Genomic DNA, 23,207 nt, shown 5'->3' on the forward strand with positions numbered 1-23,207 from the left:
GGCTACGCAATCCGTAAGAGGCCCTATTCGCAGCTGCAATACGACTTTTCACTCCACGGGAAACGTCATTGTCACATGTCACAAGTGTTCCAAGATAAACAAGTTCTTCAACAACTTCAAACACATCCCCATCAATCACTACCTCAGCACTAACACCACTAGGCCTGTTTCTGTCTCTACCCACTATCATGTACTTTGTCTTGGTAGAGTTAATCGTCAAGCCTATCCTCGCTGTCTCTCTCTTCAGAGGAGCATAAGCTTTCTCCACTGCCCTACGGTCGATGCCGATGAGATCAATATCGTCCGCAAAACCGAGGAGCATTGTGTGACAGTGTGATGATAGAGCCATTCCTGACCTCCTAATCGCTCCTTCGAGTGCAATGTTGAATAATAAATTCGAAAGAGCATCCCCCTGCTTCAATCCATCCAAGGTCACAAACGACGTAGACACTTCATCCACGATTCGAATATGTACTTAAATTTGATCCATCCAGCGTTGCGCGTATCAGCCTTATTAGTTTCGCCGGAAAACCATGTTCTGACATTATCTGCCAAAGCTAATTTCTTTTCACTGAATCGTACGCTGCTTTAAAATCAATGAACAAATGGCGAGTCTGCAAGCAAAATAAATATATACCCGAAATTTCTTCTTCTTCTTCTTATTTCTGGCGAGCCGACACCGTTCGGCATCAGCTCTAGTTTAACGTCCGCCTATTTCTGGTTCTAAGCCTAAACACGGACGGTCAGGGAGACATCCACACACACCTGACACCCTACATATCGAACCCATCAACACATGGGCCGGGACCTACGGCTTTACTTCCTATCCGAGGGAAGGCGTGATCAGATATTTTTGTCTCAGAAATACCGACGGCGTCGACTAGGATTGAACCTAGACCGACTGGGGTGAGAGGCAACCACGCTTACCACTACACCACCGACGCCGCTATATCCGAAATTTATCTAGGATCATCCTTAGGATAAACATTTCAAGCATCACTTTTCAATCCGACGTAACTCGAGAATGTAAACAAATCCGGGTTAACTGCTGTATGCATGATTCATAAAGCAAATTGAAGAACCCATATCACTGTTTGATGATTTATTGCTTAATTTGTTTAACTAAGTATATTGTTCAAAACGACGTATCTAACTATTTTGATGTTTACAACTTTACTGGTAGATACACCGTTTTGATATATGAGAAAACCAAACGACGTATCTAGCCAAAATCAAAAGTAACAGATACACCAAACTGGCACCATACAAAAGCGACGTATCTGGCATGACGTATCTCGAACCAACCCGGTGTATGTGTATTTTTGTCAAAATTCATTGTGAAAATGATATGGAATGAGTAGGTTTTGTTTCTTGCCTAGTGCGTGCTATACCGTGCCATGCCCTAATACCGTGACCTTAAGGATGCTCTTCCCTTCAAAGAGCCCTGTAAAAATCAATTATCCGTGTTTCTTGATTTTTTAAACGCTATATTATTGCTTATTGTGTGCATTATGCATAAAGAATATAATTAATGGAAATCCAAATATTTAAACCATTGTTAACATCAAAATGGTAAAACATAGCATTGTGCCTAATACCGTGTATGTGACCCGCATACATTGGTGGTCCTTTGAATCATCACTATATCGATCATACTAAGTTCATACTTAAATGAACCTGTGCGCCAAACGTTGCCTAGAGGTTTGTACAATTGATTCATAAAGTAAAAAAGTATCAATAATATTTTCAGTTTGCAGTTTTAACTGAAACACGGTATTTGGAACACAAAAGGAACCATGCCCTAATACCGTGTATTGGTACTTCGCACTCACATTTTGTAAATATTTTTAATTGCTTGTTTTTGTAAATATGTGCTAAATTTATTACGCCTAACTTATGAAGGTTTAATATGCTAATGATTAAACTAGTTACTCAGTTAAAAAAAATAATACACTTAGTGAAATATTTGAGTTTCTCTTCGAATACACGGTATTAGGAGGCACACGGTATTAGGGCATGGCACGGTATATCTGGTGATGTTAAGCACGAAAAAACTTATGAAAAGTCTTTTTATAAAAAACTATTTTAGTGAAATGGTCGTCAACATTGGCCATGAATTTACTCAGATCAGTGAAAAACTTAGATACGTCGATTTGAAAAATTATGCTTGATTTGATCAGTCGTTGATCTGCCCTCACGGAAACCAGCCTGGTATTTGCCGACGTAGGACTCCTCAACAGGTCGCAGTCTGTTGAACAGGACACGCGACAGTATCTTATACGCCGAATTTAAAAGGGTAATCCCTCTGTAATTAGCACACTCCAGTCGTCTGTGCCCTTTCTTGTAGATTGGGCATGTGAGGCCATCCAATCAGCTGGTAGGCAATTCTTCATCCTCTCAAATCTTTACAATAATCTGGTGGATTGATTGATTTAGCTGCTCGCTTCCGTGATTAACAAAGTTCGACCGGGACCTCGTCCTTCCCAGCAGCCTTGCTGTTTTTCAGCTCCTTAAGGGCCTTTTTAACCTCATCCAGTGTTGGTGGTTCCACTACTTGACCGTCATCCATTATGTTAATCCTGTTCCTGGAATACCTAATCGTTTATAAGGTTTCCTGATGTGATATTCAATGAAACACAAAACACACCGATTTAGTATATTATTTTTATTTATTTTCAACATTGAATTTTATTTGTTTGTAATTATTGATCATTTTTATTAAAATTCAAATTTCTATACAAGCACTATATTTTAGTTTAATAATAATTCTGCGTTTTACGATTACGAAACTCACCGTGTCTAGCGTTTTGATGTGGTTTGGTACCCATGCAAATAAATAAATAATTGGTTGAAACTTCAAAAAAGGAAAATTTAGAGTACGAAGCGTTGCATATTGGTAGCAGTAGCTGATGGTATCGACTACGTATGTTTGGAGAAAGAAAAAAAATGTGTCATACAAATTCTCACCCACAAATTGACTGGAAGAAGATGCTGCCGATAGAAGAACTGAGAGAAGATTTTTCCTTGTTTAGCTGGAAACTTCCTAAGGAACATACATAGGTACTACCTACTAGTAAATGAAAGAAATAAACACTAATAACAACGAATTTTCTTCTATTCAAGGACCATTTTGTTTTACTATCGTCACCTAGCATTAACTTTTTTGCAATTTTTCCCGCAAGAATGTCAATTATACCTAAGCGTAAATGTTTGGGTGTATATGTGCTGCGAAAGTATCAAAAAAAATAAAACCGAAGGAAACATTCGATTTGAAACACCAGGTTTAGTAATAGTTCTTGGCGAATGAATGAACTGTTGGTCCTACAATTTCCAAAACGGTAGTGCGCTCAAGAACCATCACTACAACCGGAATTTAGAAACATGAAGTAACCTTTTAAGAAACTCTTCCTAAAGTTCATGTATTTCCCTCATAAATTTCAGTTGATCGTTTCGCATTCAAGTTGTTGGCCTATCCCATGCTCTACGTTCTAGATGCTTCATTTTCACTGCCTTTCTATCCTTGTTGCAATTAAAAATTAATATCCTATTTGCATCCCATTCGCTATATAGGTAATGTCATCAAACCCTTTCCAACCAAAATGATGATGTCCCGATGAAATTTATCTCTCTTCTTCAACGGAGGAGGAAGATTATCACTATCACACCCTAGACATGCAAAGTGCCATCCGCTGCGCTGTATGATTCCCGTAAGAACCATGCACGTTGAAAAAAGCGATCCAAAATAGTACCTAATTATTGCGGATAACAACGATCCCACAAGTTCGTTGAATTTCTACATTCTAAAAAATTGCCCGTTGTCGATTGAGAGAAAAAAAAACACCGACCAACAGGAACCCCTGACCACGATTCGAAAAGTCACAATTCCAAAATGCTACATATTGTCCCCACTGAGACTTGGCCTGCCTCGTTTCAACTTAGAGTTCTTTGTACACTTCCACAGTTATTAACCCTCTAATACCCAAATTTTTGATTCTGATCTAAATATCATTTTTCGTCATCTAAAATCGATTTAAACATGTTTTGGAAGATGATTCTTTTTAATTCTCGATTTCGTGAATTTCAGTTTTTGATTTTTTTAATTTTTATTTTTAAACATCCCCACACTTTTATATTTTTCCTGGAAGCCAATTTGGGGAACGGATTTTTTGAGATGAAAACATTTTGAGATTTTATGATTATTTTTGAAATATTATTATTTTAAATTTTTTTCACAGAAAATTTTATTTTCCGTGTAATTTTAAGGAAAATAATTTTAGAGTGTATTCGATTCTCTTAAACTATTAAACAACGATTGAATGATTTGGGAAAAATTTAAAATATGTTAATTGTAGCGATTCAATACAAAATAAACAATGACTTCTAAAAGGTGACTAAAACATCAATTTTTCAATGATTTTTAAAAAATGTAAATACGCTTTAAAATACACCGAAAACCATTTTGAGATATACAGAACAGTCCTAAATATCAGCCAAAAATATCAAAAAATTGATTTTCCACGAAACAAAAATTACAAAAATGCTCAAACTATACCTCGTCTAAAGGCGGGATTGGGTATTAGAGGGTTAATTGAAGGGCTTTCTTTGCCTGCCATTGCATGATTTTAAATATTGTGAAGCAAGTACAATGATACACTATGCCCAGGGAGTCGAGAAAATTTTCTCGACCGGAACGGGAATCGAACCCGCCGTCTCCGGATTGGCAATCCATAGCCTTAACCACTAGGCTAACTGGAACTGGAGGAAATGTGTTAAGACAGGTTAAAACCACATTTCAATTTCAGGGAATTCCGTTGAAATATTTTGAGGAATTCTGCAAGATGTTGATCCAGGAACACTTCGCAACTACCATAGATATAGGTAGCTACTTAAAATACCTGTATGCACCTTGTTCTACTAAATTGTGTTCTGCTGGGAAGGGAATTTCTCCCATCTCTTCCAGCAAGGTTAAGAACGGGACCATCCATAGGAACGGACAGGTGTTGATCGAAAGGTGAAAGCAGCATTTTGACGAACACCCAAATGGCATACAGAACACATCGCCAGGAGATCGAAACAGGCTCGCCAAAATGCCTACTTCTTCACACATTGTTGGTCATTGAAGCATAGAGAACATGATCAAACGTTCAGGACCATCATTATCCCCGAAAATTAGCCGTTTTAGATCGCTTTTCCATCGGTGCAACATGGTGATCGTGTTTGAATTCATGAAAACAGTTGGCGACACACCTTTCCTTTTCTTTGTTTAGCACTTTCGTGTATGTATAAATGTTTGTGTGTGTTCTTGGGCAAAGAAACAACTTTCAATGCAAAGATGTTCGGTTTCGTATTGTTTTGTTTTGCGTAACCACTGCTGAGTAACAGACGTTTTGCTTATATTTTCTTTTTTCTGCGGTGCATCAATCAATCCATCATCGCCGGCTGGGGCGACATTAAGCAGCCTCCTGGCTTTGACACTCTCGTTTTCACTCTTTTATCAACACCACACTGACAGACAAACGGACAAAGCCCACTACGGCTGTTTGTTGGATCGAGTAAGTAGAGTTTAGAACGTACTGGTTGGTGACTTTTGCTGTTGCATCCATAAATATTATTTTGCAGTAGTGTTTTTGTTCTGTTATAATGTTCTCTATTTACTTGTTTTGTCTGTTTACACAGTAATGATAATGCCTAAGGTGTTATATATGTTTGCAATTATGTTTTGTTGTTCATATTCATAATTTAATTAAAGTTTAATCTTTCATTCGTAGTTTTTTCATCTTCTTTTTTTTCTTTAAAGTCTCGTCTTGCGCTACTTGCGGTTACACTGCGTGAATTATCAGTACAATATTTAGATGATAATAATCTTGTATATTTTTTACCTCTCTGTGATTTTAAATAATGTTCGCTGTACAACACTACCTAGAATCGGGAACGTGTTTCGACGACATCGATGACGGCGTGTTGGCCGAAGAGTTGGCCTGTTTTAGTTCGCGAGCTTTAGCAGCATTGGCCGCTTGCTGATGCTGGCGTGAACGTCTGTCGATACCTCCGCCGCCACCGCCTCCTCCCCCTCCGCCTCCACCGCCGCCTGATTTTGATGAAGATTTACCCTTTCCCGGATGCTGCTGACCGGAACCACCTCGTGGTAGCACCTGTGGGGCATGCAAACTCTGCAGCTCGTCCGTAAAACTACCGTCGCTTTCCACCTGTTTTAAATTATCACAATTGCCCTCGTCTTTGCTGTTGTAATTTGCTGCACCATCCTGCTCGTCAGTATCGCTGCCGGACGACTTCTTTACATTCTTTTTCACGGTACTAGTGTTATTACTGCCAATGCCTAAACTCAATGAATTCAACTCATCAGTCACCTCCTCGTCGGCGGGCTTGTTGAACGACTGGATGTTGGCGATGGTTGATAACATTAAAGCTTGAACGAATTGTGATCTGTAAGCAGAATAAAACGGATAAAACTTAGTGATATGCAACAGTAATAGAACAGCTCGATGCCTTTGCTGCATTTACGATCGGAAGAAGCAATGACAATGACAACGACCTCAACACACTCATTCCCATGGTAGCACAGGTGATCAGCGATTTTCAGCGAGCGCTAGTATAGTAAGATTATCAGCTCATTTATTTCCAGTAAAAATCAATGTAAATGAGCGAACACGAATAAAGTACAGATTAAGGTGACTCGCCTGCGTGTTATTTTTGCTATATTTACTCGCTTTCTAACAATTTGCCTCGCGTTTTTGAAGATGACAATATCAATTTCCGCTGCACTGACATAGCTTTAGTCGATTGTTCACCGCAAGTGACCAAATGAACGAACCGTCCAGTCCGGCCTCAAAAAGAAATCACAATACATATTTGATTCGCATTTGATTATTACTACATGGCGACCGTGATATGAGCTTTACTTCCGGAGATCCCATCAGGCGTAGTTAAAAAAAGTCGGTATTCAATTAAAAATACTATACAGTCGAACCTCCATGAGTCGATGTTCCTTGACTCGATATCGACTCATGGAGGTAAATTTTTCCATAATGAAAAATAATTTCTGGGTTACTATGATGGTCCCCCCAAAAAGCTTCCCAAAGGATTTTTGTTCCACTACTCGATATTTTCTTGAGTCGATGGTCCCTTCAATATCGACTCATGGAGGTTTCACTGTAATTCAACACCATTTTAAGAACAAACGTCTTTGAATTCCAGTGGAAGATATAATCCAAGCCCAGGGAACTTCATCATCGTTTCAAAATTCGAGATAGTAATTATAGTTCCCTTAACACCCCTCCAGTTTCTGAAACTAGACTTTTTTTTACAAAAATTGTCGGTGTTCAAAAGCCACCTTAGTAACATCAAATATTTTACCCTAAATTCGTTTGAAATGTGTTGCAGAACATCTTACGATTTCTCACATATTCTTCTTAATACACTGAAGTTTTTTTCGCGGTTTTTTACGCGGTCCGTCCTTTGAAATAACGCGGTTTTTTTACGACGGTTTCTTAAATAACGCGGTTTTTTACGCGTTTTTTTACGCGGTACCATTACCGTCGTAAAAAAAACTTCAGTGTAATATTTCTGACTTTACAAATGAATGTTTCAATGCTAGCGAAATTGAGAAAAAGCAATGCCGTTCTGTTTTTGATATCCAGTTAAAGTCGTATTTTCATGAGTGATGTACGCTGGTGTACGTTTTCACGAGGTTTGTGCGTTAAAAACCGCTAGTAGGTTGAAAAGTCGGTAATTGTGGCGGCCATCTTGGGATTCTAATGAGCTTGTCCTTAAAATATAATACATTGCCAGTCGAGTTCAATTGTTCATCTCCCCAATCAAGTTATTATAAATAGGGCGGGTAGTGAATGACGTTCATTAAATGAGCTCAAGTCTAAATTCATAAAAAAAACAGAGATGGAGTTTGTCAGGAGCTTGCTTTAGCTCATTGATTAAGCGCGTGGTTACAGATCATGGTTATACTGAAGGTATTGGAGTTCTAATTCCATTACGGTCCAGTCATCTTGAGCCAGGTTATGTTATAAAATAAATAACTAAGGCATCTAGAACAAGATGCTGCTTAGCTGATTCAGCTAAGCGAAGTAATTTCAAAATTTTCAAGGAGGGATGCTCTCATTCTACCGGTTACATGTGCCGGACATTGATTCCTTTCCAACGATTTTATGACGTGATTCGTCGTTCCTCATGGTTCAGTTGAGACTTAAGGTACACCAGGGCAACTTGAAACGCGAAGTTTTGAAAATAATTTCTTTACAATTTGAAGAACTATCCCTTCACTAGAAGGTAGTTTGAATAATTAAAAACTTATTATTATGACGTTCAAATTGTTTATCATTATGAGATAACACCACGTTAATCCGCTGTTTCATCTTAAAACTGCATTTTTACTAATATTTTTTCTAAACATGTTCGCTATTGCTCTCTGACTTGCCATATTGTTTAGAACACCATGTGGTGCTCTTATATCCCTGATACATGCAACTTTCTATTCATAAAAATGATCTCGCTTACCTATCAGCTCTATCACGCTCCAGTTGTGCTAGTTCGGCATCATCGAGGCTCGGTACCATGAAGCGTGCCATCAAGAACTGCGACTGCTGCTGTGCAGCGGCCGCCGCCGCAGCAGCCGACACGCCGCCAAGGATGTTGCACGTGCCCATACCGGACGATACCATCGGAAGCGAGGACGACGATGCGATCGGTGCATCACGGGAACCCGTGGCATTGAGTGTGATAATCGAACTGGACTGCTGGGACGATGAGCTGGCATTGGCGGCCGCATTACTGCCACCGGTTGCATTTGTCGCGGAGGACACTACTGGTTGCTGCTGACGTCGCGGTAATCGCTCTAGCTGTTGACGAGCGGCCTTGAAATGGTGACAGTTGGAAGAAAAAAGATGAACATTCCATTAATACGGGAGGGCACACAAATCATCGAACGAATTCTAGTGGGAAGCACCTTTTCGAACATAACAATAAACATTATAACGGTTAGATAACACTGCTTTCATTCGCTAAACAAAAATTGATCACAGATTGAACAGATGTAACAAGGAAAAAGTAACAAAAATTATATCACCGATGCACCATCGGCATCTGATATCGATGAAAACAAAAGTTGTTTATATATCTTGACGACGGAAAACTTTTGCATCACAACGGATATTGCCAGGTTGTATTTTATTTATAACTCTCTGTGCTGATTATGTATTAAGTATGCATGTACACTCCCGTTCAAAAGTTTGGGGTCACCCCCTCAAAAACATGTCATTTTTTTAGGCCCATATCTCCGCCAATTTGCGTCCGATTTCAAAACCCTAGGTTTCATCCAAAAGATAATAAGTCAAAGAAACTTTGAATATGATTTAAAAGAAACTTTTTCAAAAAATTTTGTATGTAAACTTAACCCAAAGTTGCCAAATTTTCTAAAAAATGAATATAAACTTACGGCAGTGTCGCTGGAAGCTGGGTCGACCAAATTTTAAGATGAGAGCGGTAATATGACCCATTTTCTATTAGCTTTCAACTGCTTTTTGCAGAACTTAGCTAAAAAATCTAGAAAAAAAGTTATAAAGTAAATTAATCCTTGATGTCATCGACCAGAAGTTTGGGGTCACCCTCAATATGATGTATCGGCCAAAAGTTTGGGGTCACTTTCGTAAAACATGGAAAAGTGATTTGGTGATATCTTCGTCATCTATAGTTCAATTTTAATTATTTTTGGCTCATTTCAAAGATAATTAACTAAATTTACGTTTGATGTCTTCAACTTAACGTATTTAACGATTTTTGTATATAAAAATGTTATGTAAAGTTAGCACATTTTACCACGCTTCAAAAAATAAGGCAACTTTACGTTAAGTTTTAGTATGTAAATTTCAACAAATATGTGTGGTTCAATGTCTATGCAGTAAGTATCATTCATTTTGTTTCAAATAAGCCAAGAAGAATTAAAATTGAATGAAAGATGACAAAGATATCAACAAATCACTTTTCCATGTTTTACGATAGTGACCCCAAACTTTTGGCCGATACAGCATTTTGAGGGGTGACCCCAAACTTTTGGACGATGACATCAAAGATTAATTTACTTAATAACTTTTTTTCTAGATTTTTTAGCTAAGTTCTGTAAAAAGCAGCTGAAAGCTAATAGAAAATGGGTCATATTACCGCTCTCATCTTAAATTTTGGTTGACCCAGCTTCCAGCGACACTGCCGTAAGTTTATATTCATTTTTTTAGAAAATTTGGCAACTTTGGGTTAAGTTTACATACAAAATTTTTTGAAAAAGTTTCTTTGAAATCATGTTCAAAGTTTCTTTGACTTATTATCTTTTGAATGAAAACTAGGGTTTTGAAATCGGACGCAAATTGGCGGAGATATGGGCCCAAAAAAATGACATGTTTTTGAGGGGGTGACCCCAAACTTTTGAACGGGAGTGTAGGTATCTATACTGTATGCTCGCTTATGCTTAAACCTATCGATTTATGCTGATTTTTGGTGGTTGTCGATCGAAGTTTTATTGCGTGAACAATTTCTATGTTCGGAATTGTTATAGGATATCTGCAGACAGCCCGTTTCCAACTGTTCAGCAAGAGCCGTGTGAGTCATGTGACAGTCGTTTTTATGATACGGGGACGTTGATTAAGCGTATATGTATTTCGTTAGTAAGTAGAAGGTTGTCTGCCTACGCTATTTTATGAAAATAGATTTTTGAAAGGACAAAAGTCTACTTTGGCCTTTGTCCCTAAAAAGTTCATGTTTCTGTATTTGCTGGAGAAGAAAATAAAATATTCGAAGCGTTCCCCAATCCCAATCTCAATCCCGTTTCACAATCTATAGTAGAGAAACATAGTAATCAAGAATTGAAAATCCTAACAACTGATCATTGTCTATGTATCCGTAAATGCCGAAGCCACACCATTTATTTTCAGGAGCACAAATCTGAAGAACCAGTTTACGGATCGCACTGGAAAGTTGTACGATTGGTTACCCGCTGATGATGACCAATTGATCAACTTTAGAGTTTAAACCGTTAGTTAAATTTGCAATAACGACACAAGACCATGGACCCACTGAATCAATTGGGGTCATGATCGACGATAAGCTAAAATTCCTTCGGAAGCCACGTGGAATATGGCTGCACAAGGGCAAGCATGGCGATTGTGGGTTTGCCGAGGATGATGTCAAATAGCTCGGCAGTAGTCTCGAGCAAACGTAAGATGCTGGCGACAGTAGCGGTCTCCATATTACGGTTCCCCGCCGCTGTGTGGTCGATTGCACTAGTGGTCAACCGAAACGTGAAGCGATTCGAAAGTGCCCACAGGCTGATGTGCCTCAGGGTGGTTAGCGCCACACAATCTCAAAGAACGCGGTATGCGTGCTAGCGGACATGATGCCTATAGTATTAGTGGTACCAGAGGATGAAGAGTGCTTAGAGCGACGTGGCATAAGAGGCGCGAGACGGATCACCAGAACATCGTCTATGCTGAAGTGGCAGAGGGTATGGGATTCCTCCAGCAAGGGTAGATGGAAACACAGGCTCATACCGAACAGGTCCCATGGCGAGGTGAACTTTTACTTGATACAATTTCAGTCGGGCCATTGGTGCTTTAGGTGGTATTTGCACAGATTCGAACATGCAGGCTCCCCCGCATGTCCGGAGTGCGGAAACTGCGACGAGACCGCGCAGCATATGCTCTTTGCATGTCCACGCTTCGTGGAGCAAGAGATATGCGTAGAAATATCACTCCGGACATTTGAAGGAATGTGTACGGGGCGGACAAGTGGAATTTCGCGACTTCCACGGTCTCCCGAATCGTACTTGAATTACGGCGGGTTAACAGTATGTTGAGGACGCCCTCCCCTTCCACAAGCTTCAGTCCAACGGGTAGTACTAGCCAGGTAGTACTAGTGGCAGAGGGTAAGGGATTCCTCCAGCAAGGGTAGATGGGCATACAGGCTCATACCGAGCGTGTCTAATAGGACGAGCAGGCCCCATGGCGAGGTGAACTTTCACTTGACATAATTTTTATCGGGCCATGGGTACTTTAGGTGTTCGGACATGCAGGCTTCCCCGCATGTCCGGTATGCGCGAGACCGCGGATCATATGCTCTTCGAATATCCGTCCACGCTTTGTGGAACAAAGGTAGATAATGCAAGAGATTTGCGGTTGAGATATCAATCCGAACAACATTGTTGAAAGGATGTGTACGGGGGCGGTCAAGTGGGATTCCGTTGCCAATAGAGTGTACTCATGCACCGTCTCCCCTTCTCGAAGTCATCCCTAACGGGCGTACCACGAAGGTAAGGAAGAGAGAAAATGAGGTTTTAGTGAGTCGACTCCCACATCACCCGATGAAACACCTATTAGGTGCAGATTTCCTCATTCTATAAAAAAAAATTAAAAAAAAATAAACTCCCAAGAGTTTAAAGGGCAACCAGTATAAGAAAACGACGGTCCATAGAATCCCTCAGTTCGTGAGAAATTAATACGATACCTGGAACTTCAATGTTTAAGAGTACCTTGAAGCTTGCGGTGTGTATAGGACGCGGTGGCGAAGAATGCTCCGACGGAAGTAACTGCACCGACCAAGTTTCAAGGAATGGATCGTAAGGCCAACTTATTGATGGTAAGCTCGATTGCGGAAGAATAGTTCGGAAGAAGCATTCCTCCAAAGATACGTGGAGGGTTCATCAAGAAATTGTCGCCAGGAAGGCAGACCGTTAACAGGAAGCAGATTGCGCATCTCTAGTTGCAAGAAAGATTGTTCTTCGCTTCGTGGACATTTGCTGCAGTTCGAGGATCTGATCCGGTAGCTTCGTGTCGCGGGATATAATCTTGAAGACGTCTGTTTGGTTTTAGGAACAGACCTACCAGATCGTTTGACCCGACCCTTTGGTGACGGCGATTCTTTCCAAGGATGAGCTGACTTCCAAACTGATGAAGAATCGACTTCAGTGAAAAAATAAAAAGGTAGGGTAGAATCATGGATAGAATGCGTATCTTTAATGACAAAAACCGAAGGTGTTCATTGGAAAGAAGAAGCTGAAGGAAAAATTCGCTGTGAAGTGCCACGTCTGCGGCAAGAAGAGCCACATGAAGCGCGACTGCATGATAAACAAACGCTATGCAAATCTGGCTTCTGGTTCCAAGTCGATGGTGTTCATGGTAGCAAGAATTTCTTTTGAGAGAATCTTATTAGTCAAGAAGCAGATGAACGCTGGCGTTAAAGGTTTGTTCAATGGAAAGATCGTCAAACAAAACAACAAAATGGAGTAACGGAGCGTGTTCATCCATATGCTGTGGAACAAATCAATGTTATTGCTCGGGATGTCAAGTTTAATGAGAAGTATTTTCTGTATTCTGAATCTGTATCGGAGCATCTGATAGAACCGATAGATGAACAAATCCAGGGCGTCCGGCTTATCAGATGTCCACCCAATTAACGAAACTGAAGTGTACGATTTCACCGAAGATGAATGACTGAGTAAAGCTGAAGAGGACTCTGTGTTTCGCATTCGGATCGTGGTTCAAGTTGCAGCTAATATGTCGTTACCGAGGCGCAGCGAAAGTTCCTCAAGTTGTTTAACCAGATTCAGCGACACTACTGTAGAAAAACATTTGTTCTCGGATATTCCTGAAGCGTTAGTAAGAAAGTGTCTCCCACGACGATCGTGAACAATGGATCCAGGCTGTGTGCGATGAGCTCGACTACACCAACTAAGAATGGCGTTAAGTCTTCTATCAAGCCCTTGAGAAATCTTACGCGCCATACAAGAATTGTTGAGTTCTTATACAAAAAATCTTACAAGGGGGGTTTTTGTCGAAAAATCGTGAAAACTCATTTACGTAATAAATGACAGTCCCTATGGTTACTTTGAAGAGGAGCCACACATGGAAATGCCGATGGAAGTAAAGACAAAACCAGAACCGGTGTGAAAGATCCAGAAATCGGATAGAAGTGTAGCTAAAGCTGGGGTTTGTTCGTTCCAAGTATTTGTGCAAGCTGTCGACAAGAGGTGACGAAATCTATCTAGAGCTATACTGCCGCCACTCGCATAACAGTCCCATATTTGCTGGGTTTCCTATTCATATGATACTGTTTTGCGAGTGGGGCAGTATACGTGGATGACGTCCTTATTGTCAGCCGGAACTTGTTATATATCCAGAAGCTCGAGAAGACTATTTCAAACGAGCTTAAAATGACGGATTGTAAAAAGACCATGCATTTTCTTGCTATTCAAATCTATTACAACAGAAAAGCAGAGACAATGAATTTGTCGCAAGAATCCACAGCTTGAAGATTCTGGACAAATTCGGCTTCCAATCCGACACATACCCCGTAGGGGAAGAGACTCTCAACTGAATAGAAACGGGTACAGAAAAAAATAATCCATATCGAGAACTTCTTGGTAGTATCATGTACCAGATGTTAAACATAAGACCGGACCTGTTTTTATATCACGCTACATAAGACACGTATGAAATCCAATGGGCATCGTTGAAGCGAATTACTCGAGACCAATCTCCATGGGACTGACATCCAAGAGGATTGAATCCGGTACACCACTAATAGTGGGCAATGTTAGATGCTTACTGGGCAACAATTGTTGAGGACCCGAAGTCAGTGACAGGCTACTTGTTCAAAATTTCTAATGAAGTTCATCTCTGAACCTGCAAAGTAAGTTCTTCCATAGGAAAAACTCAAATTTTGTGAGTTTGTTGGGAGTGGGATTTGATACCCAGGCCCTTGACGTGATAGCTTGCTCTGTAACCATCACACTAGATCCGCTTCATACCGTTCAAAGACGTTAAACACAATGGCATAAGAAGAAGCATGGTTCGATCAGCTTTAGGTTATCTGAAGAAGTTCGAAAGCTTGGTCGTTACCAGAATCGAAATCGTAGAAGTTTCGATATTAAGTCAAAAGAAAATATTTTAGTTAGAGAAGACGTAAAAACATACATATTGTATAATCAACTAAACTTGAACTCATAATTGACTGCTTTGAGCGATTCCGAAAAAGTTCGAATAAGTTAAATCACGTGCGCAATGCTCAAAACTCTTTGTATAGTCTCCTAGTATATGTAAATTATATTCCATTCAAAGATGTAATTACCGTAACGTAAATAAAAAGGATGCCAAACAGAAAACATATAAATACACTTTCAAACACGACGGTCCATAGTGTCTTGGCGACTGCTACAGCTGAGAACATTTAATAACAAAGAAACCCTCGAAGACGTCGGCGTCTGTTTGCTCCGTTCGATGGTGATCGTTACGACGAGGATGAAAGATTACGGAAAATGCACCACAGCCGTCGATAAATTTCCACAGATGTGCGGTGAGTTTTAAACACTGCAGCTCGTGCTGTTAGAACTGTTCATGGACACGGTAATTGATGAAGACAGACAACACATCATTCCACTTGTCTTCGAATTCACACACAGAGCGCAAATGGGTTTGTGGTTTATTTGTTCTCCTACTTGTTGCAAGGCGCGTATCTCATTGTCACTTCTTCTGCTTCTGGCGAGTGCAATTGCAGCAATAGTGGCCGTCGGCGGGGGCGGCGGCGGTGGCGCTGGTGGGGTCGATGAATCAAAGCGACTTCGTCTGATCCTTACGCCGTGGTTCATAGGATTGTTCTACGACCCCCCGGAAAACACGAAAAACGGGAAAATGCGTCAGTGCAATTGCTTGATGGGGGAGACTTCTCTGATACGCAAAAGAAGTCTCGTGTGCGCGCGTCGATCTGCGTTTCGTCAGATGATCAATATTTTGAATTTTTTGGCTATCCGAGAGCAGCGAAAACTGTTTACACCGTTTAATCCGCGCTCTGCTTAGTAGATACTGAGACTGAGCTAGCAGCTCAGACGTTCTCATTTGGCACACGATTTCAAATTTTTGCCATCGCTCTGATGTCGCACTACAAAGATCTTTGCTCTGGTATTCGTGGGAACTTTTGAATTTAAAACCGAACGTCGTCGGACCGACTGACACACGAAATACGCGATTGGGTAATTTTAGTTCGCGGATTTTAAAATAAATTTTGTTTTCTTTTTTTCTCTATTTTGATGGGAGACAAAAACTGTTACGTTGGACGCTGATTTCTTAAACTGATGACCGAAGCCAAAGCAAAGGCTTTGGTTACTGCGATAATATGTGGTTTAAGGTGAAACGGGACGCCGTGTTATTTTTCCTATCTTGCCTCTCTTTCTAACAATTTGCCTCGCGATTTTGAAGATGGTAATCTCGAGTTCTATCGCACTGAAGATGCTGAAAAACAATCAGCATATGCACTGCAAGTGAGCATACACAGTGATAGGTTTTTGTTGCAAAATATGAAGTAGAATCTGAGATTACCATCTTAGTAGCAACAGAGCAATGGCGGATATTTCCCCGACCGTCCCGTCCGCCCTTAACACTGTTTAACATGATATGTAGCATTATAGGGCACTGCACTGTTTTGATTTTGTATGGGATTTTGACGTTTCGTGGCCTTGTTGTTTACAAAATTTCTGTAAGAGTGAAAGAGAAGGAGATAATTTCATGCACTGCCCTATTTATTACGTACCGTAAAACGGGGTATCTTTGATAATGCGGGTAACTTTGATAGTGCAACAGGCATTCCCAAGTAACAATTTTGATTTTAACGAAGTTTTTTAGCGATTCAAAAACCCTAAACATAAAACCATTGATGCCGACTTTAAAGTCATGTCGAATTCTAATATGCCTCCATAAGCCCACGTTCTGTCTAGTTGGCCCAGTCTTATTACGATCTACAGGACTTTCGTATGCAAACCGGCTTAGGATTTCGGGTTGTATCATAGTTTTATCGTATCCCCGATACAACCTTCTAAATAAAACCATCTTCTGACTTGTCAAACATTTGTTTTGTTTATTTCTCACTAATGTTCGATCTTCAGAATAAATTATGCTTGTTTTTTTTTTTATACAGCCATCAATTGGAAAGATGTCGATCTGGAATTCAGATTTGTTTTCTTATTTAATACGTGTTAGGAGACATGCCACGGGCAATTTGTGGTGAATGTGACTGTGATAATGACAAAAAAAAGTGCGCCACATAAACTGTGCATTAATTGGAAGTTAAATGCATTTAATTGACTCGATGGAATTGGGTGCTGTGGTGCTTCCCCAGTTGACGTCTCGACTAATAATGACCATTCCAAGAGCTCGGCCTACTTATCGATCTGCTAAACTACCACATCTCCTTTTCATTCAAAGCTGACCATTTTCCATTAACCGCAATCTTTTCCTCTCGGTCACATCAATGAAATCTTTTCGCCTAACTCAACGGACAGAAGCCGTCCCTGAGGCAGTCCACCGTTAGGTGAACTTCATAATTTTATCGCCCAACTCAACGGATTGAATCCTGAGGCAGTTCATCTTTGAGACTGAACTTGGTAATATTGTCGCCTAACACAACGGAATTGAATCCGCTCCTGAGGCAGTTCACCATTAAGGTGAACTTGATAACCGTTTCGCCCAACTCAACGGATAGAATCCGATCCTGGGGCAGTTCCGTGCAAAGGAACTTGTTTTTTTTTTGGTTCAGGGAACCGAAGTTCGTTGCCAAGGTAACCACTGTTTGGCTTGATTTTTTCACGTGTCTTATATTATTGCTGCTTGACCTCGGCAGAGTAGGAGAGGGTTTCTTCTTGATCTTATGATGATTCTTGGTCAGCTCCACTTGCAGCACTTGTACGTCCTTGCACGATCTTGATTTTTTAATTGTCTTGATCTCCAAAATTGCTGAATCGTTTTTCCGATAATCGTGCCGAAAGCCAAAGGCCGCACAGAGGTTGAAATCGCGAAAAACACGATCGTGGGCATTTTGAGTGTGATAATGTGAAAATAATATAATGTGATGTTCTGCAAAGTTGTTACATATTTTAAGGAGCAACTTTTGATAACTTTTGATTTTTGATAAATTTACCCAAAAGTTAGATGAAAAATCTATATTCTACAAAAGCAAAGAAAACTAAATGGTTTCTTCGGCAAAGTTATAGATAATATCATGCAGAAAAATATTGTCGAAGAGACTTTTGCTCTATATTTTGGTATGAGCGATATATAATAAATTTAGTATAAAAACCCCTTAAAACCTTGAAAATTCACTAAATGCTTTATATCTCTTTTGGATTAGGTTTTCGAGGCTTCCGATGTTCTGAAGACTTTTTCATTATGTTATTGTGCATCTTTTTTTTAACACAGTGTTGCCACATTTTCATTGTTTCTATGTGATTTTTTAATTTTCCTATAAAAAATGACTGTTTTTAATAATGAGATATCTCGAAAAGTTGCAAAAAGTTGCAAAAAATTCAAAGCATGATGAAAAGTTGAATAAAATTGCTATCTTATACAGGTCAACTGATAAGTTGCTCTCTGTCTCTTCGATGCTTAAAATCTGTTTGAAAATTGTCACTTTCACACTTTTAAATGTTGAAATAAATACTTTTTCCATGTGATAATCTAAAAATTGTGCTATACAATGTTCAGCAAAGTTGTTGCATATTTTTAGAGCAAACTTTTGAAAAAGTAATTTTCAAAAAAAAAAATGCCTTAAAGTTAGATAAAAAAATATTTTTCTTGGGAATCCGCAAATCAAAATGGCGTCTTCAGGAAAGTTGTTCTAAATGGTAAATGGAAAAACTTTGTCGAAAACACCATGACTCTATCTTCAAAAATGACCATTTTAGAGCTGATTTTATGAAAAAAACCCCTTAAAAGTTTAGAAAAACATGAAAATTTCACTTAACTTTTTTATATTTGAATTTCTTGACATGGAATGTTTTAGGAACTATTTTGTATTCATTAAATGCACAATTTTGTCGAAGACACCAAGAAGTTATCTTGAATATTTCTCTTGATAACATGCGTTTTCAAAGAAAAAAAGCACATTTTTGAACCAAAATATTTTTTTATCTAACTTTAAGGCAATTTTTTTGAAAAAGTAATTTTGTCAAAAGTTTGCTCTAAAAATATGCAACAACTTTGCTGAACATTGTATAGCACAATTTTTAGATTATCACATGGAAAAAGTATTTATTTCAACATTTAAAAATGTGAAAGTGACAATTTTCAAACAGATTTTAAGCATCGAAGAGACAGAGAGCAACTCATCAGTTGACCTGTATAAGATAGCAATTTTATTCAACTTTTCATCATGCTTTGAATTTTTTGCAACTTTTTGCAACTTTTCGAGATATCTCATCATTAAAAACAGTCATTTTTTTTAGGAAAATTTAAAAATCACATAGAAACAATGAAAATATGGCAACACTGTCTTTAAAAAAAGATGCACAATAACATAATGAAAAAGTCTTCAGAACATCGGAAGCCTCGAAAACCTAATCCAAAAGAGATATGTATAAAGCATTTAGTGGCTTTTCAAGGTTTTAAGGGGTTTTTTATACTAAATTTAATATATATCGCTCATTTCAAAAGATAGAGCAAAAGTCTCTTCGGCAATATTTTTCTGCATATTATCTATAACTTTGCCGAAGACACTATTTAGTTTTCTTTGCTTTTGTAGAAAATAGATTTTTCATCTAACTTTTGGGTAAATTTATCAAAAAACAAAAGTTATCAAAAGTTGCTCCTTAAAATATGTAACAACTTTGCAGAACATCACATTATATTATTTTCACATTATCACACTCAAAATGCCCACGATCGTGTTTTTCGCGATTTCAACCACTGTGGGCCGGTCCAAAGCAAACGGGGGTTCTTTCGTCGCCAATGTGGTGCTTCCCCAGTTGACGTCTCGACTAATAATGACCATTCCAAGAGCTCGGCCTACTTATCGATCTGCTAAACTACCACAGGTGCTTAAAAGAGTTTTACAAGTTAGCGGAGTTTCAAAGACATTAGTCCTGTTCAACGACGTAGGTTGAACTTGCTCGAAGTTGCTGCATCCTACTCTTACCCATTTGTCAACAAACTGGAAAGAGCGGGATGGAGCAAGTTCGAGCAAGTTCAACCTACGTCGTTGAACAGGACTATTATGTAATTTTTCTGAAAATAAGCATGACGGAAACGTGTGGAATCATTAAGCTTGATCTCAAGCTGTACGTAAACTCATAATATTTAGTAATGTTTTTTTTTTCTGTATTTATATAAATTATCCCGGCAAGGCGACATATTTTTCTGATAAAACTCTGTGTTCCTGATAAGTCCTCCAATAGGACTAACCCTCCTGAGGTGGTCATATCTGAGCTCATGACAGAACTAGCGGTATTATCATTTTTTGGTCTATGTTACGGCCACGAAATCTTTTGTTGGTTTTATGCATTGCCTCACGGTTTTGTGTATTTATTTACAAAAAAAAATCTCTCCGACAACAACCACAAATGAAAGTTTCATTGAAATGGTATATAATAAGTGATAAAACCAATCCATGACTACTAGCTAGTCTTTAACTGAAGATGTTTATAGCAGAAGTTATATGATAGTTTTATGGAATGCCAAAGGTGCAAAGTAAAAAACTACCACATAAAACTAATATAGAACAACTAGCTTTTTCACATGCTCGTATAAAACCAGGATAAAACATGAATAAACCTTCAAGGCATGCTGTTTGTTACTTGGGTTGTAGGGGAGACTGAGGAGACTTGATCCCTGGGGAGACTTGTTCCCCCCTTTTTTTTCTCGGAATCTGGACAGGCGACAATGTTTTGGCTACAATTGATTTTAATTTTTGACCAGATAATGGTTTGTTTTCAGTCTTTCAGAAATCTTTTGGGCGATTTCGAAAAATCTCAATAACTTTGTGAAAATTGAACCAAATCGTGTCAAAATTTCACAGCACATTGTATGAATGAAGTACTATGAAACGTATTTATCCAAATAAGGCTGTTATATTAATATTTCAATTAATGTAGCCTAGTGTATACAACAGTGACATGGGGAGACTTGATCTCTCGAGGATTACACACACATACATGTGAAAAATAAAATTCTATTTGGAAGCCTCTATTTACTCGGAATTCTAGTATATTCAATGATAAAACGTGTCAGATAAATATTATTTTAGTACAAATCATGAAAAGGGGGATCAAGTCTCCCCATTTTTAATATACGGCATATCCTTAAGGTGAAACGGGACGCCGTGTTATTTTTCCTATCTTGCCTCTCTTTCTAACAATTTGCCTCGCGATTTTGAAGATGGTAATCTCGAGTTCTATCGCACTGAAGATGTTGAAAAACAATCAGCATATGCACTGCAAGTGAGCATACACAGTGATAGGTTTTTGTTGCAAAATATGAAGTAGAATCTGAGATTACCATCTTAGTAGCAACAGAGCAATGGCGGATATTTCCCCGACCGTCCCGTCCGCCCTTAACAATTTAAGGAAATCTTATAATTTCAAATACACCGTATGCATCAAAAATGCAAGAAAACTTGAAAAGAAAATGAATAGGAAACTTCTAGAGTTATTTTCCCTTTAAATAAATCATGTGCTCAAAGGGGGATCAAGTGGCACCCATTTTTGAAAAATACATCATAAGACATGCCTCCATAAAAACACAGTTTTGAAAACTTGAACAATAATTTAAAGGCCTTCTGTTGTGTATTAACTTGCAATAGTTGTTTACCTGCCATTTTGTACGGAAATCGGAACTAGTTTTGTGTTTTTTTCTTAAAGTTTCAGGTAAATTAAGAAAAAGGGATCAAGTCTCCCCAGTCTCCCCTACTGGTATCACCCAAATCCGCAATGTTTGGCACTACGCAAAGTTTGATGCCTACACGGTAATGGTCAACCCAAGTAACATTTTAAGGTTTGTTCGGCTCTACAAGAGATCTTCATGACCAATTTTATAAAACTTGCAATAAAACTTAATCATACATCAAAACCTCTTGATAACCTCTTTAAGAGCATCTTCCGGCTAAGTGGACCACTCTCGAAGAGGTTTTGCAAACCGCATTAAGAGTAGCAATAAACCCGTTTTAAAACCTAGTTGAAAAATTCTCGATTGTTGTTTTTTTTTTTCAACAAAAACTATGACAGCTCAAGATGCAGAGAAGCTTCTTCGATGGCATGTAAAGTTCAGGAAGATACATCATTTGTAAGTAGAAAGCGATTATTTCAAAGCAATATTTTAGTAGTTATTGTGCTGGTAGCCTTATGCGCATTCGAATTTACCGTGAATATTGGGGGTGCAGAATCATAAAATTAATGCGCTTCGAAAATAGTGAATATTATCATCTTGGAATGAAATAAATCAATTTGTGAATTTAGTAAAACTATGTCGAATCACAAGAAAACTTAGCAGAGAGAGTTTATTTATGTGAGCATGTTATGGAAATGGTGGCAAACTATCAATTCATTGCTAATTTGAGCAAAATGAACTATTTTCCATTCACGTTAGCTAATTCTTCAATATGGCGACAACCATAATCAGCGAAAATAAAACTTTTATGATGACCGCAATAAACCTAGCAGTGTCGTAGTTCTGCTTTTCCGTCAACAGATGTCGTTACTAATCGAACGGTTCGCCATCTGTTGAGAGTTTTAACAGTTTTATTGTGGTAATAATGATTGCCAGAAGGTTTACATATCGGAAAGTTTTGTTTACTCTTGAAATCTGTCTTTATGGATATCTTCAAGTATACTATAAAACATTTTATCAATGGTTTTCATAAAAGCAGTCATAAAACTGTGAGTTTTAATTATTGCTATTATAAAACCTTAATAAAAATCAAAGAAAACCAATCAGCAATGAAATTGTTACTTTGGAAGTAATGATTCCGCTATGAAAGTTATTTGAGCACTTCACAGATGACAAGTAAGAAAACAGTGCGACGTTTCCGTTACATCTTCGTGCAAATCAAATGGGATACTTGGGATCTAGAAACTGGTTAATTTATAAAGGCCCATTTATAAAGGTCGGTGTAGAAAAAAGCAAAAAGCTTGTCGGACAAATGTGATAACGGTAACTCTATTGCGTAGTATTTACATTCCGCATTACAAGACCTTGTAGGGTGCGGGCACCGGTTTTGGCAAGTCTAAGAGAAATCATTTTTATAAAAATAAACAATATTCCTATGAAAACAACCAATGCGTCAAATGAAAGGTTTATATCTATACTTCATAAGAAATATGCAGCAATCAAGCTAATACTTGAGTTTTGTATTAAAAGTGGCACTGGTCAAAATAGAAG

The 23,207-nt window shown here is 38.6% G+C and overlaps 1 protein-coding gene across 1 annotated transcript in view; it reads right to left on the bottom strand.

Annotated features, from left to right (window-relative positions):
• Positions 1-2,650: 2,650 nt before the first annotated feature.
• The window catches only part of LOC109411608 (E3 ubiquitin-protein ligase KCMF1), a 48,035-nt gene continuing 27,478 nt past the window's right edge, over positions 2,651-23,207 (bottom strand). Inside the window, exons 4-5 of the mRNA XM_029859762.2 lie at positions 8,530-8,885; positions 2,651-6,444 (exon numbers count right to left, since the gene is read on the bottom strand). Of these exons, the coding sequence (XP_029715622.2) occupies positions 5,916-6,444; positions 8,530-8,885 (885 nt within the window). The 3' untranslated portion in view covers positions 2,651-5,915. The remainder of the gene's footprint in view (positions 6,445-8,529; positions 8,886-23,207) is intronic.

This window comes from Aedes albopictus, chromosome 3 (genome assembly GCF_035046485.1).
Source record: "Aedes albopictus strain Foshan chromosome 3, AalbF5, whole genome shotgun sequence".
Taxonomy (NCBI): Eukaryota; Metazoa; Arthropoda; class Insecta; order Diptera; family Culicidae; genus Aedes; species Aedes albopictus.